General features: G+C 32.2%; 2 protein-coding genes across 2 annotated transcripts; one reads left to right on the top strand and one right to left on the bottom strand.

Annotated features, from left to right (window-relative positions):
- Positions 1–52: 52 nt before the first annotated feature.
- LOC110999179 (peroxidase) lies at positions 53–17,235 on the bottom strand. The gene is made up of 14 exons (XM_045632883.1): positions 17,110–17,235; positions 14,016–14,133; positions 13,405–13,446; positions 12,765–12,934; positions 11,100–11,276; positions 9,884–10,074; positions 8,625–8,823; positions 7,618–7,815; positions 6,776–6,926; positions 6,177–6,353; positions 4,455–4,605; positions 2,210–2,408; positions 476–581; positions 53–221 (listed from the first exon to the last, which is right to left on the bottom strand). The coding sequence occupies exons 2-14, from the start codon at positions 14,126–14,128 to the stop codon at positions 155–157; spliced, it is 1,941 nt and encodes a 646-aa protein (XP_045488839.1). The 5' UTR covers positions 14,129–14,133; positions 17,110–17,235; the 3' UTR covers positions 53–154.
- Positions 15,201–27,995, top strand: LOC123690117. The gene is made up of 2 exons (XM_045632983.1): positions 15,201–15,244; positions 27,287–27,995. The coding sequence occupies exons 1-2, from the start codon at positions 15,201–15,203 to the stop codon at positions 27,993–27,995; spliced, it is 753 nt and encodes a 250-aa protein (XP_045488939.1).
- Positions 27,996–27,999: the final 4 nt, after the last annotated feature.

Genomic DNA, 27,999 nt, shown 5'->3' on the forward strand with positions numbered 1-27,999 from the left:
TTTATTTTTATTCCAATCCATATCATGTAGCACAGTAAATAAAAGACAGTAATTATTTTTGTATATTTTATGAGTATATATATTTTGAATCATAACAAGTATGACCCTACGACAAGATTACATTATCGATATATTTTTAACATAGACGATTTGCTTAACTTTCTTCTTTCCATAAGTTTAAGTCGATTGCGGGAAGACTATTGCAAGGCACCAGCGGGTTTCTGAAAAAAAAAAATAAAATAAACTCTTTGAAACAAAGACAAGACAGGTATATATATAAATATCTTGGGTTAAGTTTTTAATAGGTAAAAAATATTTCACATATTTGTTAACATAATTTAGTATGGTATATGAATATTTTTTACATTTGAGATTTTTCATCTTTACACCAATACTGCTTAAACATGAAACTAAATATTGGAATATGTATGTCTTTACAACTAAATAATTTAACAAACGCATAATTATGACTTACCCATCATTAATTAATTCAAATGCCTGCTGTTGCATGTTCTGTATGTTTGTGTTGTCACATAAAATGCGGGCCATCGAAGCACCTTTTCGAATGGACTGGAGTTGACCTGTCAATGCGAAAGATTATTTGATAAATCTATTTTAAGTATATATAATATGGGACACGTTTCTAGACCTATTGTGTTTTTATATATAAATCTGTGATCAGCCTTCAGTCTAACGTCGATTAATCATATCTTCACCGTAGTAGTCTTAATTGCGTCTATAGTAAGTAAAATTAAAGCCAAATTCTTGGCACCCGATATTTTTTGTATTTTAAGTGTTTTATGAAGTCTAAAATAGACGAAAATCTACTTAATCTCTTGTATTTTTTTTTTCTCCTTCGCTTCTTAATATCTACAAACGACATGACAATACGAACCAATTCCACTTAGGGTCACAGCTGGCAATGAGTGTTCATGGAACCATTTAGCATCAGATAAGTCTGCCCGTTTGCTCCGTTACATTAATAGTTATAGAAATGGGGTCAAATACATCTCATTTCTATTTACAAGCCGATACGTCCTTTAATTCGTAATTACCATTTCACTGAGTGTACGACAAAAACACGAACAAATAAAAAGTATTTATGGTAATTAGTATCACGCTGGTAATACAGCCCGGTTTTCCATGACGCCTAAACTACTGGGGTATTTATTTTTATGTTGAAACAGATTACGTAGAAGCGTATGTCAGATGTAATAAAACAAATCTAGTGATAAAGTCAGGCTTCGAAGACATTAACAGTAAAAATTCTCTCCAAATAAAAAAGGGTTATAAAAACTTTTTCGTTCAATTCATTTTTCGTTTGTTTAATTTTGTTAGAAAGCCTAGCTTGGCGAGTTTCAAATTCGGAACTCATTTAAAGTTATGATTTTCATATGTTTATTTTTTATAACAATCTGAGTATTATAAATCTCGGTAATTTGGTTATTTAATTTATTTAAAATGTTTTTACAAGTCACCTTAAACAAATCTTAATGAAGAAATAGTAAAAAACACACAGTGGCACTACATCTTTAGGTCTTGGCCTCAGATTTTTTTGAATCTGTTCATGATCAATTTCTCAACGAACTTATAGCACAATATCAATTATATTAATTGATATTGTGCATTTTTGTATTCAGGATTTTTACTTCAGTATGGACAATAGTCCATAAAAATCCGTATAAGTATATGATTCGTTAAGAACTAGAATTTCGTATAGAAGAACTCATAAATAAGAACTTAAAACTGTGTAGTTTATAGTTGGCTTTTCGGCTTCAGCGTCCGAAACTCCTCCCTGAAGTCATAAGTTAGAGCCCCCCGGCTGTGCACCAATGGGCTTTATAAATGCGCATTTAACACTCGTATGGTGAAGAATGACATCGTTATGAAAACGGCAAGCCAGTTATAGTGTATATATGTGTGTATATATAAGTATACACAGGTTTAAGACGATTATAGATCACAGAATGTCAGTTACGCTATTAAAAAAAACAAGGGATTACGAAACATTAACAGAAATCTGGCCCAAACCTTAAATTAATTATCGCAGTACCTATGATAATATTTCCATTGTATTGTTAGAAGTTTAGTTCTACAATTCGTTTTTTTATGTAAATGTTGAAAATTGTAAAAATCTAGTCAAAATAGGCGAAATCGACGCGGGCGAGAAAATTGATGAAAAAAATCGATAGTTACAAAAACTACTTACTTGGAGTGAAGGCGATTTCCGGGTCCCCGTTCTCATAGAAGTATCTGTCACCCACTCTAGTCCTGTAAAACTGTTCCGTAAGTAGACATAGATATGTCGGTCCAGCCTCTGTACCAGGAACATTGTTTTCGAGCGAACCTCCTACCACGAGATCGATATCCCTTACATCCTTGTAAAGAAGGGCTAACACCTCCACATTCTGGAAAGAAAACGTTAAATACACAAAACTGTGGTAATCATTATATACCAATTGAATGATGATGGAAATTTGGCCGATAAGCATAAAAACAATTTAGTTTAAGCGAATTTTATAATAAGGAATAGTACAACATTACAGATGGGCTCCAGCTATATGCCCCAGGTTTTTTTAAATGTACGGTTAAAATAAACACGAAAAGTGGCAGTAGTCAATGAGAATTATCTTAATAATGAAAAGCTTCTGATATTACTAAAAAAACACAATATTATTTATGTAACTTAATGTACACTTATGAATAAAGAAAACAATTAATGGTTTCTATTTACATTTACTCAAATCAAGGTCGTAACAGACCAAAAGAACTTCGCCTCTCTTTTAAATCGCAAAGCTTTTTAAAACATTTGTAAGCAGCTGCAACCATTCTCACATGTTAAAACAGTTAATTATTGTAATGAAATAAAATATAATTATTAAAAAAAACAAGGTTTCTCTCCTAACAGCAAGGCGCGGTGAAATAGGAGCATACACTTTACTATAGAATCAACACTAACACAGTGACGGACCAACAATTAATAATTTAGATTTAGACAGCCATTTAGATAAGTTTGATTCGGGCCACGTCAAAAAAGCAAGAAGAGATTTTTTTATTTTTTATTTTCCATATCTAATAAATTCTTAGCTGATACCATTACAGATTGTATTTTTATTTATTTAATTTTTGCTCTCAAACATTTCACATGTTAAAGTGAAGACAATCATATACTAATGGAAATATGTTATAGAATCCCTCGCTAACCATATGTTTAAATAACTTTATTTCTCATTACTAAAAAATAATATTTACATGAGAAACTTAATATTATGTATATACGAGCGAGATACACGTCGCCATTAGCCGTCTCAATTTTAGTCAACACTGTTCACTCTAATATGCATCTTTACTGCCTTTTTGAATTTGTTCAACTCAATATTGCGAATTTTAGATGGTAATTGTTAAAATAATTGCACACCCATATGTAAAACCTACCTACCTACTATATAAAACTAATCCACTTTCTCACAATCTAGTAGTCTGCAATATAATAACTGTGGGATCACGATGAGTCTTCGTATCGAAGAAGTCGTTCTCGAAAATTCAACGTTAATACATAATCATGTAGGAAAAAAAATAATGCAAATAATTAACAACGCAAACGAATCAGCGAAAGGAGTTGAAAATATCTAACTAATAATTTTTCGTCACAATTTCATGTATTTTGTAATTGGGTACACATTAAAGTCCCCAATCCTAAGTTTAATGTTCATACAGAATGCATTCAAAATGTAATTTGTATATAGTAAGGAAATAAATTGGGCCACATTGAAAAGTAGAAAAGTTAATTTCCAGTTCACTATGCAACTGAATATTTATGGGTTATTCGATACTTCTATTATTTTAAAATATCTAACTAATAAACATTTTATAAAAACTATTTTAAATGAATAGAATCTATTGAATATGAGTTAACTTAACATTGAATTAAATTATAAATCGAAACTTTTGATAGCAATTAAAAATTGATATACTACAAGTACTACATATAACACAGGTTTAATTTCGCAAAATTTAAAAAAAAAATGTGTGCAATTACCACGTGGTAGAAATTTTTGTTTCAAGATAACGAGACGAATGTAATTTTAATTTTTAAGTTTTATAAGAATTATTAAGTTTGATAAAAACTACAAAGATTAACAAGGTTTTTATAATTAATGTTAATAAAAAATCGTCTAATTTTTAATGGAATTAAATTAAACTCTTGTTAATTTTTTTCGTCCCACAATGAATTTTTTTATTCAGAAAATGATCAAATACACACTTATTTAAAGGTTTTTATACTGTATAACGTAAAATTTAAGTGTATTATGCTACCTATCTCTTTTTTTCCACGTTTAATCTTATGAATTTATTTGTCTGTCTCTTTTTACTGCCACTTTACGGAAAACCGTTGCAACAAAATGTACTTAAGAGAAAAATTGTGATTTTAAAAAAGCCTTAGTTATACTCACTTCCTCTGATATGTATTCCTTCATATCATCAAAGGTTCTAGGAACAGGGAGACCACAAATAGCACGAGCCTCTGTATAAGTGCCCAATCCATGGTCACGACCACGCTGGATGTCCAGAGCACGAAGGTCAGTTCCTACAGCCTTGCTGTGTCTAGAATTAGGTTACCCCAAAGTCAGTATCACAAAGAGAAGGGTAAAAGATCGTAAATATGAAGCGCGTGATTCCAAGAAAAGGTAAAATATATAAATATTAGTTGAGAATTAGAGGGCTTAGTCATTAGTGGCTTGAGCGTCCGCATCCTAGTTATGATTGTGTATTCCGATAATGCTAACAATAAACTTTCCTTCGATGTATAAAGTAACTAACTTAATTAGCCGTTCAAGTAACAGCCTAGCCATTTAACTAACAGCCTGAAAGGTGTTCAGCCAGTTGATTAAACAGCTAGATCTGCCTAACTGTTGACTTGGATCGATGACGTTTAAATACTTGCCTATCCTATATTTTTTTATTTAATTCCACTTTATGCCAACGCATAACGAAGTGTATTCCAAAGTTTCATAAAAAATAATAAGTACAATGGAAGAGTGTAGTGACAATAATAATGTGAATTTAACTATTTTATTTTAAAGGAAATATATTTTATGCGCTCATCATTTTTATTTCTGCCAAATATTGATTCTATCGTATGAATGACCTAAGTATTAGCCAGCCAGTTTATTAAATGTCAGCCGTAAATATCATTTAAAAGGCTAGGCAGTTATTTGAACGGTTAATTATTAAGCTAGTTGGCTGCGACATATATAAATAGCGCGCTGTCGTACGTCGAAGGCGAAACTCAGCAACAAAAATCGAAGGCGTGAGTCACGGAAGATGGCTGAATACCTATTTCATTTTTTTTTTAATATCACGATAGAGATATAGAAATTTGTGGCCAAGCCCCAAAGGAGTGATCATATTTTTTATATATTAAAATAGGTATTATTACTGTTTCTGTTTTATTTTTATTTCACAATTACTACTGTTATAATACTAATGAGTGTAAATTTAAAGTAAATAATGGAAAGGGAGAAATTTCGGTATTCTAGTAGATGCCTTTATCCAAATTATTCCAATAAATTTATTTTTCATTAAAAAATTAAACACTATGGGCCGCGCATAACAATAATTGAAATTTATAAACAATTATATTTAATTAAACGTGAATATAAACTTTATTCGTTAAAACTTTTTTAAAGCAAAATGGATTAATTATGTTAAAAGTAAACTTAAGAAACCTGAGATAAGTCGAATTTAAAGTGTTCATTAACGATAAATCTATTATAGTAGCTGTACACACTGGGCGAGACACCCCGAGACAGGCCGAGGGCGAGAGTTTACATTAGAGCTCTCGTCTCGCCTCGCTTCCTCGCAGTCGGTCTCGCCTCTCTCGGTCGCCTGTCGGTTTTATGCGCACGAGTCAAAGGGTCTCGCGAGTAAAACGAGAGCGACCTGTACACACTCGTTCAATCACTTAAAAAGATAAAGGAAAAGCAGCGGTTTCCACGTCCATTGTTAACGGTGTTTTAAATACAAATAACGTAACGAGTGTGTACAGGCTGCGCTCTTCTCTCGGTCCTCTCGGTCGAGACTCTAGGCGAGAGCCTCTCGCCGAGTGTGTACAGCCACCATTAAAACTTCCAGTTAAGTTTAATCCGTAACTTAACTGAAGAAGTATAACTTACCGGAAGAGATAATTTATCGTTTCGCTATCCCAGAACTGGTCACTCGCCGATTGCGCTTGCGCGGTGAAGCCCATCGTGAGTTCGTCGAAGAAATCGGATACTTCCAACATAATGGGACGATCGAACCAATCGCTCAAGCGGGTGTACGCCGCTAATTTTCTGTCTTCTTTCATCAAACTGTTTAAAATATATTATATGCTAGCGAACTCGGCCAAGCGTTGCTGTCGCTAGGGTTTTTTTTATATTACATAGCAGTAAGCTATTCGAGGGAAACTGTAGGAGAACTGATTTGAAACGTAGATAGCTTATTTGAAACAGTTATAATTGTATCAAATAATAAACAAATAATTTGTAATAAAATAAAGTTGCGACTATAATAATTAAAGATCTAAGCTATTCTATCTCTTAAGTTGAACCAGACTGCTCACGGTGTGCCAATTTAATTTAAATCGCCTAAATAGCTTAGGAGTCCATCGCGGAAAAACATCGTGACAGGAGATTTATATATATTAAAATAATATGAAGTACACTTTTGTCTCTGTCAAATTGTGTTTAATCTGTGACAAGAGAATAAATTTTCTTTACATTTGAATACTTACTGTAAGTATCCCCTGATCAACGTGTGGAAGTGCCTGAAGGCTGCCGTCGCATGCTCATCAGAGACTGATGCGTCTACATTGGAGTTGTAATCGTTCACATAGCCCTCAGCGTCAGGGTATATCAATCTGTTTCTCAACATATTGTTGTAGCCTATGAAGTAATGAGTTTTTTGTTATATAAGATACATAGAAAAATTAACCGACTTCATAATAAAAGGTTATCAATTTGTAAGTATGTATATGATATGGCAGAATCTTCTTCAGAAATGTTAAACTTTCAAAGTATTTACAAAATCGGATCAGTAGTTTTTGAGAAATTTACGCATTTCTAGAGGGTATATCTCAGGGTATAAAATAGTGGATGCGACAGACGTTATCCTATACACATACAAAAAATCTAACAATGTAAATCATTCTCAAATACTTACTACTACTACTCCACTTGAACACAAAAACTTCATCAAAATCTGTCCAGCCGTTTTAATTACGAACACATAAGATTTATATACATATAGCAGCTGTATATATGGTGCTAGATAAATGGAAAAAGGCAAAAATTTGTGAATCTAAATTCTAAACCTATTATCTAGGGCGCCACTCAAACGCATAAATTTTTTTAATTCAAATCGGTCCAGCCGTTTAAGAAGAGTTCAGTAACTTTATCCTAGGTTTTGCTTTCTTCATTTCTTTGACACCCTAAATAGTTTTTCCAACTGTACCTAGAAAATCAATGTATAGCTTGTGTGGAACAGGTAAATTATATAAAAAAAGTTTTTCTGCATAAAAAAAACCGCTCCACTAGTTACAATATTAGGAACAAAATAAGTGTTCGATTAACTTACCAAGGAATATTGGAAGATATTCATAATAGTTAATATGTTGGTTTTGGGCAATGTTTATCCTTCTTGCTTCTTGGAAGATCTTTTCATCACTCCAGCCTGGGTTGATTTCGGCCAATTCATTTGCTAAACGGTTGTGTTCCCTTAACATGAGGATGTGGAGGATAGCCAAATGCGGGCTTTGGTTCATGCGACTGTCACCTATAAAAATATTTTAGAACCATAATTTGATAAACAAAATATAATTGGCAAAAGAAAATTTGTCGATTTAATTTTAAATTTTTTTATTCAGTCAAAAGCTTATATGAAAATTCTAATTCTTGATATACCTGCCTGAATCCTACCATTATCATTCCATCAGGTTTATTATTGTGTCTTCCTAAAACTTGCTAACGGGGATGCCTCTATGTCTGTGATTTTAGCAGAGAACTTACCAGCTGAGCACAAAAAATAGAGTTCTGGCAGCACACATAATAGTTCTATAGTCATAAGTGCTCTGCTAAGTTCACAGATACGATGTCCCTAGTATGGTAAAATCTAAGGGTGACTAAATATTCCGTGGTACAAATTTAAAAGTAGATATAGAAACAAACAAATACTTAGGGCCTGTTTCACAATATCCGGATAAGTTCCAAATAAGCTATTTGTTACTTTGGTATATTGGTATGATAAATAGTATTTTTGCGTTTCACGACTGTCAGATAGCGCTATACGTCATGAAATTCGAAGTATCTTATTTGGAACTTTTATCTTTCGAATAATTTATATGTTGCATAGCTTATTTGGAACTTATCCGGACATTGTGAAACAGGCCCTTAAACTATTCAAAAATCAAAAAAACTAATATAAATATTAAAGAACTGGGAAATATTAAAAAACTGTAACAGTGTGCGTGATGTACATTAATTGTTTTGACAAATTGAAAAAATAAAATAACCGATTGTGTCCTTATTACCATGCGTACATTACTATTAGTGCCTATATTACCATGCTGCCTCCGCTTAACTTACCGGTCTTATAGCAAGGTTCATTATCAGACTCTGCTCCAGCACATGCCTCTGTGGGGCTGGCTTCTTGAGGTGGCCATTCCTGGCCACCCCTGAAATCAGTCAACATTTTCCCTCCTTGGAAGGAACGAAGATTATGAACTTCACTTTCAGTGTTACCATACACCAGCGAAAGATCCATGTAAGCGGTAACTACGGATACCTGAAAAATGTTAATCATTTTAAAAGCAGAAAATCTTATCACAAATAATTTAATTTTCGTCTATATATGTGTATAAAAATATCTGTTTACGCATAACGCGTGCTCGGATGGAACAATCGATAATAATTTGTATAAACACATATGATTGACAGGAGAAGGTTGTTATGTTAAATTAACGAAGTTGAGCAGAAAATTTGAGACAATATTAATTTTACATAACTGTCAGTTGAAATAGCTGTTTGTGATTGACAGAATGTGCGCTACAAATATCGTTGACCTAAATTTTATAGCACAATAATTGCCGCCTTTGTTTCGTCTTATATATTTTTTTACTTAGCCTTTTTAGTACCTACCCACACAGGGAATATTTTGCTATTCTACAACAGAGACTTTTCACCTTTCCACAATAAAAACGTAAGTAGTAATTTTTTTTTCTTTTTTTTATACTTTTCCTCAAAAAACAACCGTCCTTAGTTAACCTATTCGTTTAATTAACGTCCTAACCGTTCAAGGAACTGGTTCGGTATATTTTGCGATTCATTTTTATTTATAGTATTATAAGACCGGAGAATGTCCGTCAGAAGAGCTAGTCGCGAGATAAATTATAATGGAAATGGTATTTAGAAATGTAGTGATACATAGTGTGGGATAGTGTTGGCCGATGCGCGACTCCCAATCCTTAGGCCGTGGGTTTGAATCACGCTTTTGATGATTTCTTTTAATGGGCGCTACACTACAGTACCATACAGAATATATCATGAACAGTCATGTCTTATGAAAAATCGACATGTGGAACGCTAATCACCTACTTACTTAAAGAAATATAAAGAATTCGAAAGAGGCCAAAACATTGTTTAAGTAACTTAAAGTAAAAAATTTTTTTTAAGAAAAACACACAGTATTAATTAATAATAAATAAGCCTAGGTTCGGTTTTTTATTTTCGATTGAAAAAGGCAGAAAGAAAAAACAATGATTTAGGAAATTAATACGTTATGTATAAGATAATATGTTAATATTTAAGTAATAGAATTTATTATACATAATTAATTTTATACATACGGGAATAGCTGCCGAGTCTTCGGGTGTACACTTCCGGTCCCTTGTAGATCCAGTTCTGACGAAGTTAAGGCATTGGGTTCCATAAGGAGCGTGGAACGAGTCATTCGCTGGTACTTTAATTGGGGCACATATGGGGTTGGTGGCATCAGGGCCAAATTGGCCATTGGAACAACATACTACTGGCTCACCATCTAAAGTTTTATTAGGAAAAAATGTATCAACTATAGGTTTAAAGATTTTTATTCTCAAAAAGACAAAAATGTGACTTATAATTAATTATGTGTGAATAATACTTTGGATAAACAGTACATTATAGTCGTTCCCAAAATAATTACAATGAAACTATAGCTGTATATGCAATAAACTTAAAATTAAAAGTAACCAAAAACATATGAATAAAAATTAATTATAAGAAATGAAATTAAAAGTAGTAAACTATCTTTGCTACAAGGTTTTGGTTTTTAATTCGGATGAAGCGTGATCATTTATTTTCTAGCCTGTCTTGGAAAATTGACTATAATTTTTCAATTGACACGTAGCTTTCAATAGTAATTTAGAGTAAAGATACAACTAATAGTCGTAATCAACTCTGTATGCTTCCTATTTCATTTTCTCCAACATTAAATCTTATGAAGTTATGTGTCCGTCTCTTTCATTTCGTCAACATTAAAGATTTATATTAAACTTAAAACTCAATTTTTTTTTCTAATACTACATTTAGATAGTGAAAGACATAAAGTGAAAGTATTTTTAATCATTGTAGTTTTATTAAAATTTATCTTTAAAATATATATTAAATTCGTGTAATTATATTGAAATCATTTTTTCAAGGTTTCACATCTACCAAGTGTGAATTGCATAAATGTTTTTATGTATATAAATCAGTATAGAAATTATACCATAAATCAGATAAGCTAACCTAGCGTGATTTTAAATTATCTTAGAAATAGGTTAGAAGGTAAAATGATTGATTGAATTATTGTTTATTGAGACAGTTCATTTATTTATTTATTTAATTTCTGATTTTGACATTGTTCATTTTATTTGTTACCTAAAAGTACGTTTTATTTCTTGCATTTATTTTTCATTCCTTACTATAGTTGCGTGGAAGAAAACGCTGGTTACAGGTAGGACGGTCCGTTGTCTAATAATTAAAGGCATTTTAGAAATGATTAAAAAAATAATAGCTGAAGCGTATATTTTATTTTTGACTCACCAGCTGAAACCCCAGATGCGGTAAGTGACATGTCATGAGCGACAAATTGGCCCCACTGCTGAGCATTTAAATTCCATTTGGGATCCTCAACAAGCTTGTCAGGGAAAGCCGCTGTACTGATTTCCCTAACGTTAGGTAAATCATCTCCATCAATAGATACCGGCAATTCACTTATACCTGTGAAGAATTTCCTCCAATAATTCATGTTCGACCCAAGGAGCAAAAGTCTGTGGGCCTAGAAAAAGTCGGTTTAGATTTCTTTTGATTTCAAATTGCTCATTAATCAATATTAAGAAGTTCTGAAAAATTTACCAAATCGTTCACTTTACTTAAACGAAAGTTTAACACTGTTGGCCCCATGACGCATATTATGAGTAAGAGAAATAGCGTAAACAAGGAAGGAGTTTTTATTATAGTCTTAACGAAAATATTTCTTGGTTTAAAAATGTACGTGTAACTAACGCCTAACATTGAATTATTTTGATATAAAAAAAGATTCAGAGTTTAAAAGCGAAATAATAAGATATAATACACCCCATATTCTTCATTAAATCGTCACATCGGTAATAAGAATTTAGCTGAATTTCAATGTTAGTAATTGAATCGTATCGGGAACTGCGAATGAACCATTACTGACTGTCAAAGAGACAATTTTGGTTGTTATGTAGCCCGATGATTTATTCGCCTAATGTCATTTATCTATCAATCGTTTTGCGAGGTATTTTATATACGAAGTAATTTCTTATATTTCAAGTATTGCTTCAATAATTATCAAGTATCGAAAGATCAATTTGGTGTATAATTTAATTGTAAATAGTTTACTTATTTTTTTTAATAATTTATGTTTTGAAAAATAAATTTACGTGTCGATCGAACACAAAATTTTCAGAAACTCTCTGTGCACCGAAACGTCGACATTACACTACTATTATATTTATAAAACAACTATTACTATATGTAATTACTACTTTACTATTATTAAATGGAACTTATATTGAACGATGTTCAATATAATTAAATGATCCTAGTGCTTGGAAGTTCCGCCAGCTAACTTAAATGAGTATCATTTGTATTCATAATCAGAAAAGTTAAATCTCACCTGATTCGTAGCGCTAATATTGCAAGATCAGTTCGGATCGCTGTTAAAAAGGCTTTAGACTCCCGCGGTACAGAAATTCAACATCTAAATTAAAGTTAGGATCGCTACCGCTATTTAGAGAGTCTGGTACGTAGGTTGCGTTCTTGAATATAAGCGGTTTCTTGGTGCTTACCGTCTGGCACATACGGGTGTCATGCACATCCACGGTGGATGCAATGTGTGCTATAGGTGCGGAAAAGCGGGACACAAATCTGTCAGACGTGACGAAGCACCACATTGTGTTATATTTGCAAGCGAGAACATGACGGCGAATCACGTGTTGGGTGCAAGAAATTGCAACCCTACTCTAAAGACTTCTAAGGCGATGTCAATGTAATTGAAGATGGTTGGTGTAGCAGCAAGTCACGGGGTCTGTTGGTGATGTTGCTTACGCGACCCCAAGCTACCCCAAGAGTGACGTGATTGGTGGGAGGGGTTTAGTAGGTAGGACTTTTATAGCGAGTTCCCCACTCAGTGCGGAAATGCATTCCCCTCAATCAAAAATAAAAAATAAAAAAAATGCTTACCGTCAGCATAGTTGATACGCAGAAGTTTGGTGTAAGGCGTGTCAGGCATACCCCAACCTGGATTATCCAAGTTATTGCAGCTTCCATCGTACGATCTGTACTTGGAGCTAGAGCATTCGGTTGGTGGCACTGCGCATGACTCTGATCTCGCTTGTCTTACGGATCGTGTGCTGAAAGTATGATTTATTTATAAAAATGTAGTGAAACTACGAAAAATAAATTTTCTTATAAGTTTAAAATAGAAAATCATTGCTTTGTCAGCATGCTCCTCTTTACTCTTTACTTTTAAGTAAAAGTTCATTAATATACATAAACGCGGAAATATTCCGGTGTTTACATACAATTGCATGATCGCAGATAAGTTTGATTCTTGTCCGATTAGGAAACTTATTCAAAATCGGGTACTACAGTATAAACATATACATGTGTGTAGCACTAGCATAAACCATAGTATTTTTTCCTAAATTGTTAAGATACTAAAACTACTAAAATAAGTAATTGATTGTTATATAAGTGATTTATTATAACAAAACGAAATCAGTAAACTAGATCGTATTCTGCTGTCAAATAGCCATTATTCGTAGTCATTATAGCTACAGTTTTATTTATTTGTATCTGCTTATAAAATAAACAAAATTACCTGCTCAGACTTCCAAGGCCACTATATTTACATTTGATTTCTCTGAAAAAACAAGATATTTATTAACATTTGAAGCGATTCACAGAATTTGAAGTAAAATAAAATACTACCCACACGACGCCAAATAATAACACTAAAAAGTAGAGAAACATTGATACTGTTCCAAGTTTTCATTTTACTTGAAACTAGCATTAAAAAAAATAAGTTCCAACCAATGCCTTTATGACTCTTTTGACTAGTAGTTTATTTGTTCATTAAATGTAAATAAAGTAAAAAATTAAATCAAATTTGTTATTCAACTTTATTTCCAAGAGTATATAAATTAGTTCTGACAATAACAAAAGAATTCATGTAATGGCGCCCTTTGTTTGTTTTTATTTTACTTCCTAGTAAAATGCCGTAAACAAAAAGGTCATATGAAAATTATCATTATATAATATTTTTATGCAAAAGTTACATATTGTATATCTACTAAAACGCAATAATAATTACTTACTTTCTGTGATAATATAGTTATCTGTTGATTATAAACTGGTTCAGGTATTATTATTGTATAAAGCTATAAACTGCTAATATCGAATTGTCTAAATATAAAAATACTTTTATCTTACCCTAGTCCAATGACAGGCAATTCTTTAGAAGGATCACTGTATTCAGGGTATGACAATACATAATCCACCCCCACACACGCACAGATAACAATAAAAGCTAGCACCTTATCCATAATCACTGAAAATAAAATGTTTCTTGTATTATCGATTGTAACAGATGTTTAATAAAAAGCTGGGAATTAAGTCATGTTTATTATTTAAATATTGATCTTTGTATATAACAAACAATAATGCTACATTATTAAACTGTTTTTGAGGACTGATTACAGTGGTAGGAGTAATTCTATTGTGCATTTATGAATGTCAAAAATTTTAAATTTTTATGTATATAGCTTAAAGGCTTCAATATGCATATAATTAAATGGCACATCACCGTTTTTTTCATTTCTCTATACAATCGGTAATTGTGTACATAGAAAGTAGACGCTTTTGGAGTCGAACACACGACCTCAAAGTTAACACAAGCTTAACTACTTATTTTATTACACTCATCGGTGAATGCTATATAGAATATTAATAATATCAATATTAATATTAGAAAATTTCGATGTTATTTATTAAGGAGTAAAATAAAATATACTTTGAAAAAATATTTTAAACGTTAAATAATTAAATATATATCGTATCTTAATACTAAAGCAAGAATTGATTTGTTTTAGAATTAAGATACGAACTTCTAATACTTATTTGCCTTTGACATAAAGCAAGTCTTACTGTCAAATAGAAACTGCGCTGTCATTTAAAAAAGATCCGTTGAAAGGAATTAAAACAGTAAAATTTGACTAATTAAGATTTTTGAAATTAATGTTTGTTTCATCATTAAGATCTATACGCCCAATCTAGAACATGATGATGATATATCTGAAATAAATGCCTCGTAACAGTGATATTTTATTTTAAGTACACGACACATTTCTTATAAATAGTACCTATTAATCTTGAAATTAAGCGGTCGCTATCAAAACATTTATCAAAAGATAAAAAGATTATATGCATGTAATCATTGGCTGGTTTTTATATTGCCCCATTTGGATTTGATTTATTAATAATAAATTAAGCTTTAATTATTACATTAAAAAATTTAAGTAAACCAGTCCGCGATCCCTGATAATATGTACATATCGCGCTTTTTTGACGTGAAAACGTCTTATAATTCGATGGAGCCGGCTGCACGCATGAAAAAACATGACTCATGCGGTGTTACCTCGCTCTGAGGCGTTCCATTTAAGGTTTGAAGTGCAAGTGAGAGTGCGGAATGAGCGACAAAGAGGCACAATCGGCCTCCGGTTCGACAACAAATTAAAGAAAAAAATTATTTTTAAAAATGCATTCCATCAGTATTTTCTTATGACGTTGTCACGTTCAACTATCGTCAGTAAACCAACTTTACAGACTACCAATTTTTTATCGAATATTTTAAACCTATATGTAGTTTGTTTTTATTATGCCAACAGACTGCGACCCACTTTTAAAACAAACTGGACTCCGCTTGAGAAACGATGGCATAGCATAACAGTGCTTCATACCGATAAAAATACTACTGCTACTAGTAATAAAAGTCTACAATACTAACCTACGGCTGGCTTATCTGCTACTTTTAATGGTCTAGTGAGTACTACCTAACTTTAATGAGAATATTGATATATTTTACAACAATATTCATAATAACCGTAACTTTGTGTATCGCGCTCTTAATGAGGTTTAAGTTTCTATTTAGTTTGAGTTATTTTTATTTTATGGTGGTTGTGTAATATTTTCCTTGCTATTTTGAAATTTTTGTGTTCTAATATAATTGATGTGTATGTGTGTATTTGTGATGTCGCATATTCTTGAATATTTTAAGCACACACATTGTTTCAGGACTTATGAATAAATAAACAAATAGTAAATAGATAATTAACGAAAAAGTTGAAAATTTTTCATATTAAAGATATTGTTTAAAGTAGCTTTTCTTAACAATAGTTATTAAACGAATTTTTAAATAGACGTATTTTTTTAAGTTTCATAAAATTTATGAACGGTGCCAAAACCTACACAGATGCAACTTTAAAATCATCATTTGGAATATGCCATAGAGATGGCGCGTTCTTGTCACAATTCGCTTCTATGGCGAGGAAAATAATATTATTTCAGCAAAAGAAAAAATTTGAGTCATCATTAAGATAAAAAGGAAGAGAATTTAGATCATGATTTATGTGAAAGTGTAAAGTAGAAAAAAGTGATTATTATGTAAAGAGTTAACATTTTTACATTACATAATAATGACTTGTTTTTTCGCAATATTTCGTTTATTAACTAAGTATTAAAAAATACTTATATCTGTTTATTGTAATATAAAATTGATTTGCAATTTATATGTCACGATAAAGAATAAATTGTATTTGGTTAAGAATCATCATTGAATTTATAAACAGTTGACTGAATTAGTGGTGGCATTTTTATTGCCATACGGACGCCTTCATGCCTATAATTTTATTGGGTTTTGATTGCATTACTGTAATTCAAACTAAAGGATACTTCTGTGTATTATCAATTAGTAATAAAGTTACTTTAAATGTTCGTTTTATTTAACGATTTTTTTTTATAAATAAGAAACACCCAAATGAGATTTATTTACATTAAAAAGATAATATATAATAAATTTCTTGTTTTTTGTTGTAAAATGATTTCCTGTTTACTTTAGAAAAATAAAGAAATAAATATATGATTTATGTTTATATACTTTATCTAAGGATTTATAATACATTTATTTTTTTGATTCTCTATAGTGATTGCGCTTCTTTATCATGCCACCACCAAAAATACATGATGAAAAAAGTTAACTTTAACGTTATATTTTATTCGAAATAAACTTAATAATTTTGACAATAATTATTTTGTACTTTAAGATTAAGTTTATTTCAATATAAAGATGCAATTGCATTACTCTTTGGCTTAAACGGTATAAATATATGACGAAGTGACCCAAAAAATTGCGACAAACAAAAAGGTTGGTTATTTAAAGAAAAAAACCCAATATAATTAATAGGTTTTGTACCAAAGCGGTAGTAACTGGATTTTTTTATATAAAGATGTCTACAGTTATATAACTCACCGCGATAAAACTACATAGGCCTATGAACTTTCCAGTCTGTCGTCTGAGTTTGACACCTGATATATTAGTACAACATTAATTAAAATTTCCTATAATTACTTATGCGATATAGTTATCTATGATTGATAATTATTATCTTAGGCCAATAACATAATAAAGATCGTTCACATATGTCCCAAATTTGGTGATTAAAAAACATGATAAACAAGATTAGACCTCAATCATAGATAGTAAATTTTGACATTTCAAATTTATGTTTAAATTTTCCTTATGGTACTTTGACTAAAGGTTTTTTTTTATTTATTATTATGCGTTATTTTTATACTACGATGGACCTGAGAAAATTGTCTGATGCTACGGCAGTATCAACGTAGGTTTTAGTATTCTCGAAATGGCGTAGAATGGAAGTTTTAGATATATTTTAACCAAACACCATTATATATATATATATATCGTAGCCAACTAGATTAATTAGCCGTTCAATATACAACCTAGCCTCTTTACGAAACAGGGTTTAACAAGCGGCTAAAATGATTTGCCTGGCTAATCGTTAGGCCAATCGGGTGACCATGTGACAGAAATTAAGAAGAAATCTGACACAAAAACTTTTACTTAATAAAATTAAAATATTACTGTCTGGAAATCATGAGTGACGCCAAATTGACAATGTGGAGAGTTTTGCCTGGGAAATGAACAGGCTGGGCCAGTACAAATATAAGTGTCGCTCGATTGAACAGAGTGGTGAAGAGGATACCTGATCCGTATGAAACCAGATGGAACCAACTGACCACTAAAGTATTTCGAATCAATGACACTTAGAGTCCTTCAGGATACGAGGGTATCAATCTTTAAGAGGCTTACAACATACCTACAAGCTTTCTTTTTCGAGCATTTTTTATTTCATATCAGTTCTTTAAAAAAGGTCTCTAAAAATAAATTCAAATAGTGTCTACCGGATGTTATAAATAAAAGACTTTATGTACACAGGTTTACAAGGTAGTAATTATAATAATACTCTTGATAAAAATTAATCCTTGACCCTTTAAAGAATCTTATCTGTAAGTGATAACATTTCATTATCGTAGGAAACAAACAAGCGTCTAACAACCGAATAAACTAGAAGGTAAAAATAGAAATCTCTTATGCAAATAAGAAACCTGAAGGTATGTTATGTTTGCCTTAATAATATTTCTTTAATGACGCTCATATATTTAAATTCTTGTAATAAAATAATATTAATTAAAACTAACGTTAATGAAGCGGGATTAGATAAAGTTATGACTTTCTCTCTTAGTACCGTCGACAAGGATTCCTTTGGAGACAATATAGGACAAGAAGTCCTCATGCCTCAAGCATGCCCCAAAACCTATTTATTTTAAAATAATTAATTTACATTAGCTCCCTGAATCAATATCAATTGTTTTAGTAGGCACAGAGCAAGCTCGACTTTAATGTAATGTAAGAAACGATTTAATGATTCTCGTATTTCCTTTGGTTGGTGTAACAATTGTCTAGCAAAGATTCTAAATCGCTAATTACGTATTTAGCCAAAAATCCGGGAGTTATATAGATGAAATATCCAAATATTATTTAATTCTATCTCTTTTCGTAGGTAATCGTTGATATTTGGAACACATTTATAATGTATTTTCGCGTATATTTTAAAATATCATGATATTTTAAATCCCGTTTTTACGTAAATAGGGTAGGTATTTAAAAGAATACACAATCATTTGTATGCAATTTTTCAAAAATTGCTTAGTCTTATCACGAGTTTTTAATAGCTGTATTTAAAATGCAATTAGATGTATAAAACCTTTAATAAAGATTATTTTACGTCAATAAAACTAACACTCGCCTAAAAATATCATAATTTAACACTCGGGCGATGAAGAAAATCAGTGTAAAACACCTTAGACCCAAAAATCGACAGCGTGTAAAACTTGGAGAAACTGATCGCGGTTGGTAACACAGAAGGCAAAAGATCACGTGGCCGTTCACCAACCAGATGGAGCGATGAAGTGAAATACTCTTCCTCTTCAAAACTTTACAGTGTCATAAGTGAAGCGCTGGACAGAAACCGATGGAAGCAGATAGTCCGCTGTAGATGCTTCATTGCTGACCACGACGTTCAGACATGAGCTGCCGATTAAAGAGAGAAATTTATTAAAAAGGATTAACTTTCATATTGATTTGTGTTATATAAAAATAGATTTCATAAATTTTTTCTCTCATACAAAGCATGTAACGGGATCCGAACGGACTTCCAAATGTATGAAAAACAGTATATCAGTTGTGTTCGAGTGTGCAAAATAAATTACAGCGCGAACTCGATACGATACAAATAATGTATCATTTATCAAAATAATATACATGAACGAGTCGTCTATAGTCTATATTGTGTTTTGGCACGTGGTATACATAAATCTTTACACAATATTTTAATTGGTATAGATTATTACTAAACGTGTTTTGTATCATTTTGTGTTTGTGAATAGTCTGTGCTTGTTTTTAAATACTAACCATAGACATGTAAGTAACAAACTTTCTATGAAATTGTAATGAGCAGCTAATGCTTCGCGTGACCATACAAATTTGTTTAGCGATAGTGGGTAAAATAAAGTAAATAAATAAATAAAATAAAGTGATTTTTGATTCAAGCCCCTTCTTCGCAAAGAGTTTGTGAAGACTGTATGTAGTTTATATAGGTTTATTGTGTCCATGTATTGTGGCTACGTCACATGTTAACTACTAACCGGCAATTGTTATATTAGTTTCCACGTTCGATTACAGATACCGCCTGAGGCACGATTTCGTATATGATTTCTGGGGCCAAAACGCGCTGTTTAAGCAAATCTCAAATCTCAATATGCATACGCCATGTTATTATTGCTACTGTATACGTTACTGTATGTACTATTGTACATAGTACACATTTGCTTGTTCGGTTTTTGCTTTTTGCATTTATTCCCATGTGAAGTATTGTGTTATGTTAAGGATACATCAACATATTCTATAGGATACAAGGATGCAAAAACATTTTTACCTACCAATTTAGGATCATACGCTAATAAATTGACAAGTTTTACATAAAATTTATTTCTTAAAAAATCAGTTGTTGCAGCAGTAGTTTTCTGTCGTCTATGGTGTCGTAATAAATTCAATTCTTTTGACAAAATGCCAAAACAAATGGCAAGGGTCCAATAATGGAATGCAGTATTCGTTAATAGTTGAACCATTTCATACTTTGAATAAAAATAATCTTAGAAAACACCTCTTTCGATACAATTCATTTCCCAAGAGGCTGGCACCGCATTCTAGAGCGAGCCTGGTATTATGTGGTAAATGCCTTTTGGACTATTTTATTAGTACGATACATTGTTACGTGGTAATGCTACTGGAAGCTTGTTCAAAACTTAAGAGATGTCTCGAAGAAATTCGAAGGGGGCTATAATTAATTTGCAGTAATTGGTTGCTCTCTCATCAGTCGGTAGCCCAAGTCTGACCATCGTGGTCAGCAAGGAAACATCTCCAGAGCCCTTGTTATTATCAAGAAGTATCTTAAAAAGCGCTTTGCCTGTAACGCCAGATGTCAAGGAATGGGGAAAATGGGAAACGTTGTCCATGCTACTCTCATGCGAGAGGTTGAAGATGAAAACTGTTAGACGAAGATTGACATGAAACAAACGCTTATAACAAGTAAAGTAATTCAATATAATGGCCTTTATAATTGAACTTATTATTTAAAAAAACACTTTTTTACCGGATTGAAGCTATGTATTTTTATTGTAAACTTATAATTATACTGACTTAATCCGATAAAAAAGTGTTTTCTTTAAATGTGTAAAAGCTATATTAATAAAAGACAATACTATAAACATATTATGTTTAAGATAATAACGTCAACAACAAATCCAGTTTTGTTAAATAGGACGTATAAAATGAAAGGCATCTCGCAAATTCAGCAAATTGCCCTAAACTCTGCTTTAGCCCCAAAGCAGATACGTAATCAATTTTGAGATTAAGTAAGGCTTTCGTACGTATTTGTGTTTATTTACATGCCCGAGAGAGGCTTTTCGAGTTTTTATTATCTTCTATGTATGTACCAATTCTTAAAGGGTTTGCAACGAACACGCAAGTCTATTAATAAAAAAAAATCTAGCTCATAATCATCTATTCATTTAGGTAGCGGAATGTACACTTATGAACATCAAATAGAAATACATATTAAATGCATGTAATTTAACAATTACTGCCAATTCTCAAATCAAGGGCGCAAAACAGAAGAGAAGACCAATTAACTCTCCGCCACTCCTTTTAATCGCCGAGTTTTTTGTGTTACACGATGTTTGTAAGGAACTGAAACCATTACACCATGTTTCACATGACAGCTTAAGTATTAAATTAATTACAGATTGGTTCTCTATCAGCATAAGGCGTGGTGAAATAGGGGCATGTATTTACATTCTCGTGGGAACAGCACACAAGCGTAGTTATAGGCTACTTTTCCTATATAAAATTGTTCTAAACAATATTATATTAAATAATATAAACGAAAATAATCTTTTTTTTATATCCTGATTTATTTTCTCAATGTAACATTTTTTAATAAAATTAAAGGCCTTGTACATCAATAAACAAAATAATGTAATAAGTATAGAGTCACACATGCCCTCTCACAAATACGCATACACACATAAACACATACATTCGCAAAGATACAATATTTATACATTGAGTAAGCTCTGCTTGATGTACTTAATAAATAATGTATCTAACTGTGCCCTTTAATCATTAAAGTATTATAAAATTCTCTTTTTCTTTACTTCATGAAAAGAAAAGTCGAACTAAGCTTATATCAAGAATACTAAGTATCTTGTTGAGGGAAAAATAAATTCAATTTGACTCGTTAGGTTAGTCCCAAGCTAATTTCTAGGTAACATAACTTCCAGCCGTAAAATGTACCTGCGAGTACAATATTTTACTTTTAATTCATTTGGGAGCTTGGAGAGATCAAAAATTATAACAATTCAAGAGATTGATGACAGAAGCGCGGTTTTGGTAATGAATTTTATGAAAAGGATTTCTTTTTTATAAAACAGGGGGCTCATCTGATGTTAAGTGATACCACCGCCCATGGACACTCTCGATGCTAGAGGTCTCTATCTATCTATATAATAAAACTTCGCTAATGTGTGCCGAGTATGATTTCCATACATCAAAAACGTAGTTTACAAAAGTTATACGACTGAATCTTAAATTATAAAAAAAAGATACTTTACGAAAAAAGATACTTCTTATTCATATGAATAAGAAGAATCAATATTGATTCACAAAAAATAACCATTGAAAAAATTACTTTAATAAAGTCTTCGATGAAAAGCACTCTAAGAAAATCTTTCAATGAAAAGTCGTCACGTTTGGCACGGCAGAGCTTATATTGCAAAAGTTTGAAAGCTGATGTTATCTTCACTACAGTAACCTAGTATTCAATTTCACTCATTTAAAAAGGTATCGTTATATTAAACCTTTTGATTATAGATCGCATGTTTGAATATTATTATGATGCAATATTAAACAATTGTGTCCCTGACTTATATATTGAAAATAGTACATTAATTTATATTTAAATTAATGAATCTGAAAAATATTAGTTGAATTATTTACTTTGGTATAAGTGAATAATAATTAAATCTCATTTATTCCTTGAAACATTTAAAATTGTATACAGAAATATATTTTTTCCAAAGACCTCTTATAGAGACCTTCTCTTCTCTATCTCGATCTCTTACTATGGCATATTATACAGAAATGTTATACAATACACCTGCAGCCTGAATTTAAATAGGAATAGGCCAGTTATCTAAGTCAGAAAGCTATAAAGATAAAAACACTACATATCGAAAACTAAAATGGTGATGGATGGGTCAGATCGTGAGAGAAAAGAAGCAAAAATGAAACAGAATTGTAACGGAGTATTGTAACTATATACTCTGATTGCGAATCTGAAAAGCGATTGAAATGATGAATATAAAAATAAACGTTTGAGACATCTGTGGGCCTTTAGCTAAGCAACCAAGGCGTATATTACATTTATCCATTTATTAAGAGAGAGAGTTACAAACTATGTAAAGACCTATTAGAGAAGATGCCCTTTCGGGATCTCCTGCCTATAGCCACCATTTTGTTTTATTAAAATAGGTTACATAAAAGTCATATTCGATCTGATAACGATTCCATCAGATATAAGGTCTAAACGTTGATTGAAATATCGTTGCATATGTAGCTCATTGTTTGATTTATAATTAAATCATGTGCATTATATCCTTTTAAGAAAAGTTGACTTTAAATAAGTTAATAATTTTAACTAGTCAGAAAAACATACACACATAATCGCTTAATTTGGCTGGACAGCGTCTGCGGCTTATATAGTGTTATAAAGAGAGGGCTTATATAGTCTATTTTCTATCGATAATTTATCTAAGAATCCCTTTACCATATGCAATATGCTCACAATTGTTCCATGTGCTTAGTATGAACATGAATTACCTGCAATCCGTAAATGTTTCGGGATTTATCTATGACACTATTTCTGAGGATATTTATATTTTCCACCTCACCGAAGAGGATGTGAGGAATTGTTTTTAGCAGTAACAATCTAGTTTTTTCTTTGAAATATTAAGTATTAATTGTCGTTCATTTAATGTTAAATTTCTGCTTCTTTAAATTTTGTTTATATAATGTTTTCTTTTTCATATATATTGTTTATCTATGTAATTAGTTTTGGCTTCGCATATTGTCTGAGTGTTTTGTTTAGTTGTGAGTTTACTCATAAATAAATAAATGTTGAATTAATATTGTTAGAATAGCTCTTGACTGTGGATATTTTTACGGATTCCGTAAAAATTCGATGCATGTCAGTTTATCTATATAAGTTAAACTTCCAATAGAAAATTCAAAACAATACCCGTTATGTTTTAGTCCGTAAGATCTTGACCTTCAAGAGCAATGACCCAGCGGTCTCAAGTAAGGTGGTGAGTTATTTTCCATTGTTTACAAGTTGCTTTCAAGGAAAATTCCATTTTCCATTTCAGCTTTGACAACTTTTCAATGCCTCTCATGAAGGAGAATGATGACGAGACTATTATCTATTAGTAAGATGTCTTGTATTAAGTGAACCGCCTCCATTATTGGTGAACTTATTTAGCCATGTCTGGGACCTGAGTAGATAAAAGAGCAATGTTGGCCTAGTGGCGAGCGATTATCACCCCCAACGTCGTAAGTTCGATCCCCGTCCGGATACCAATGGACATTCTGTCTATGGGCGCTAAATTAGCTCGAAAGTAGGGAAAACATCGTGAGGAAACCGGCTTGCTTTAGATCCAAAAATTCGACGGCGTGTGTCAGGCACAGTAGGCTGATCACATACTTGCTTATTAGAGTAAAAAATGATCATGGAACAGATTCAGAAATCTGAGGCCAAGACCTAAAGAGGTTGTAGCGCCACTGATTTATCTATATTTTATATATAAACATAAAATATTAATTATAAAATAACAAAAGCAATAAAATACAATTAAGTTGCTAACAACATTGCCAGGAAATGCTATCCTCTAATCCCTTCCAAGTATACCCTCAAATCAGAGTATACTAGCCCCGCCCCATACGCTCATAAAGTCGGTCGCTGTCATAATAGAAGGATATACTAAAACAACGAAACACTAAAGAAAAAACTAGTACGAATATATATCAATAATTAAATTATTATCACGTTTACGAATTTATATTATTAATTAAATTATTATTACATATGCAGGTGAAGCCTAAGCCAGTTCGTACATACCAAGTGATATTAAACAATTGTGTACTTTATATTTAAATAAATCCCAAACATGCTAATCCGTCAAATATGGCATAGACTAAGTGCTGCACTTCGTAGGAGCGTGACTGTGCATATTATTTTACATTGGGAAGACTGTTACAAATTTGTTTTAGGTACTTTATTATAAAAGCTGGTTTAAAAGGTGTCATTGAAATATCAACATTTCGGTGCATATGATTTGAATAATCTAAAATTTCTTATAGGAGAAATATACTTCGTGCGTTAACCCTGTCCTCCCTTTTGCCCCCTGTTCTCTAAAAAAAGCTATCTCAGTTATACTCTCTAGACATTCTGTTCTATGCTTTTGGGTAAGATATCCAAAAAAGTAGGGAATGCATAGAAGAATGCTTCAAATCTTCAATCTGGTTGAAGATTCCAAAAATTTGGGGAGCTGTGTAATACACTAAAAAAATAAACTAATTTAGAAAATTAGTCCCATGACGTATTTAAAATGGTTAAAAAACACTGAAAACTGTTGTCACAAAGAAATCTGTGTTTGTGCTGACTTGATACGCGTGTTTGACCAATAGTTCTGAATCATTCTTAATCACGGAAGAGACTCGGACATGACTTTCTTAGTAACATAATACCTATAAAAAAACAATACTAAATTATTATAGTTTTATCAAAATAAAAACTTTCCAATATGCTGATGATAGTATAATGATATCATATTATCGATCTATGATTACCTTAAAACCTTATTATGTATGCTTGTTTGTTGATTTGTACAGTCACCATTATATTTTCAGGTATTGGCTTTAATACCTTAGTACTGAATTAACTAAAAAAAATAATAGAAAAGTTACATTTTAAAATATCTGTGAACTCTGTTTATTTATTTATTTGGAAACAAAACAGATACATCTTTGCAATAAAAATAAAACATAAAATAAACACATTGGATGTATCCACAATAGGTTTCACTAATATAACTATATGATACAAACAAAACAAAACATGACAACAACACATGGAAGAGTTAGGACATTAACAGTTGTTTTATTTTTTTTTAAATAAAGCAGTAGGGGAGTGCGAAAAAGGTTTGATGTTTTTGACACACAATCTAAAGAACACATCCTGTGAAGAGGCTCGCGGAACCCAATGTTGGTTCTGAAATAATAATTAACGATACAATTTACTATTAGTAATACGAAAATCTCAAACTACTACAATATAAAAAATAAATCACCTTTTTAGCCAAGGGGGCAGAAACCTGATGTTAAGTGATACCGCCCATGGACACTCACACTACCGGAAGGCTCACAAGCGCGCTGCCGGCCTTTTAAGAATTGGTAAGCTCTTTACTTGAAGGTTGGAAATACTTCAGTGGGCGTCTGCTTAAAAAACGCTCAGTTGTGGAACGACGGACGTCAAGGTAATACGACTGGTATTTTGTGTCCTGCCTTGACGTCCGATGATAAAACTCCACTGAAAGTATAAGAAACCTTAACTTGACGTTTGAAGATATAGATAGAATAACAAAATGTGTGATGAATGATTAGAGTCCTAAAAAGATAGTTTTATATTTTATTATGTTTTATTTTAAATTGGTTGAAAGTTATGTAGTAAGAAGCTCGTAAATCGGTAAAGTCGTAACTCAACTAACATCACTATGGTATGAGTGAAGTCAGTAACATGTAATATTGTTTTCCGAACCCAGAGATACATGTATAATCTCTTGTTAACAACTTTATTAGAATAACAAAACTTCTAACTAACAATTCCACTTGTGTTTGTTTTAGTAAATTAATTAACTGATCGCTCATTTCTCATAATATCTATACAATATTGAAAAGTTTTAACGCCTTTATTTATTTATTTAAAAGTTGTTAATCAATGTGTCCGTAAAAAAATGATACCCGAAAGTATAAACTAAACGTCGAATTAATATAGACTAGTTTGACGAAATCGGGACTTAAAATTTATTTATGCGATTTTCTTCATCATCTTGTACGTGGGCAACACTGAAAATGTTTAAAACGGGCCAGTTAGAAACATTGCTAATGAAAACTTTTTGAGTTTCAATTTCAGAACTCTTTGCTAACCTGATGTAGTATATTGCATTCATTTGTCATTTGTTTTTGTGAATTGACGGCAAATCTGAAACTCAAACACGTGAAAATGAACCAAACGCGAGAAAATTATCAGTTGTTATTATCGAGGAGCTGGGAACCCTGACACATGTATTTCTTTACTCAAACGGTTTTTCAAATCTTAAATATTATAAGACATTGTAGTCAAATAAATAAACACATTTTTATACATTTTTTTATATATTTTTTTAAATATTAGAAATCGGAAGGAGACCGAGGTCCTCATATACAGCGACTCAAGGTCTGCATTGGATGCGGTTGCGGGGGGACGCTCTTTCGATCCCCTGGTCACCGAGATCCGCGAGCTTCTTACCCAGCACCCAGAGAAGAGCGTCAAACTTTTCTGGGTAAAAGCACACGCGGGGAGAAGAGGGAACGAAAGAGCGGACCAGTTGGCCAAAGAAGCCACTAACACAAAGCGGAGGCCAGTCTACGACCGCTGCCCGCTATCATACATTAAAAAATTAATACGCGCAGGCACGGTGCGGGAATGGGTCAAGAGACAGTCCGAAGAAACAACCGGGGCGACAACTAGGATGTTCTTGCCCGACCCAGAAGCTGCGTACAAAATCGCAAGGACCAAAGGGTTTAACCCTATAATGACCCAAATTTTGACAGGGCATGGAGCCTTCGCGGAATACCTCCACCGTTTCAAAATAAAAACGAGTCCCGCATGTGAATGCGACGAAAACACAATACAAACGGTGGAGCATCTCCTAGTGGAGTGCCCCATATTCGCCATTCAAAGGCACGATCTGGAGCAGACCGTGGGGATGCGGATGACACGCAATGTGCTGCCCGACATCCTTGCGGGGCACAGGACGGCCCTGGAAAAATTTTGCGAGCGGATTCTGCGGAGGACGCGAATATTCAACGGCGCCCGGAATATTGCTACGCCCTGTAATTAATTCA

The sequence above is a fragment of the Pieris rapae genome, chromosome 21 (assembly GCF_905147795.1).
Source record: "Pieris rapae chromosome 21, ilPieRapa1.1, whole genome shotgun sequence".
Taxonomy (NCBI): Eukaryota; Metazoa; Arthropoda; class Insecta; order Lepidoptera; family Pieridae; genus Pieris; species Pieris rapae.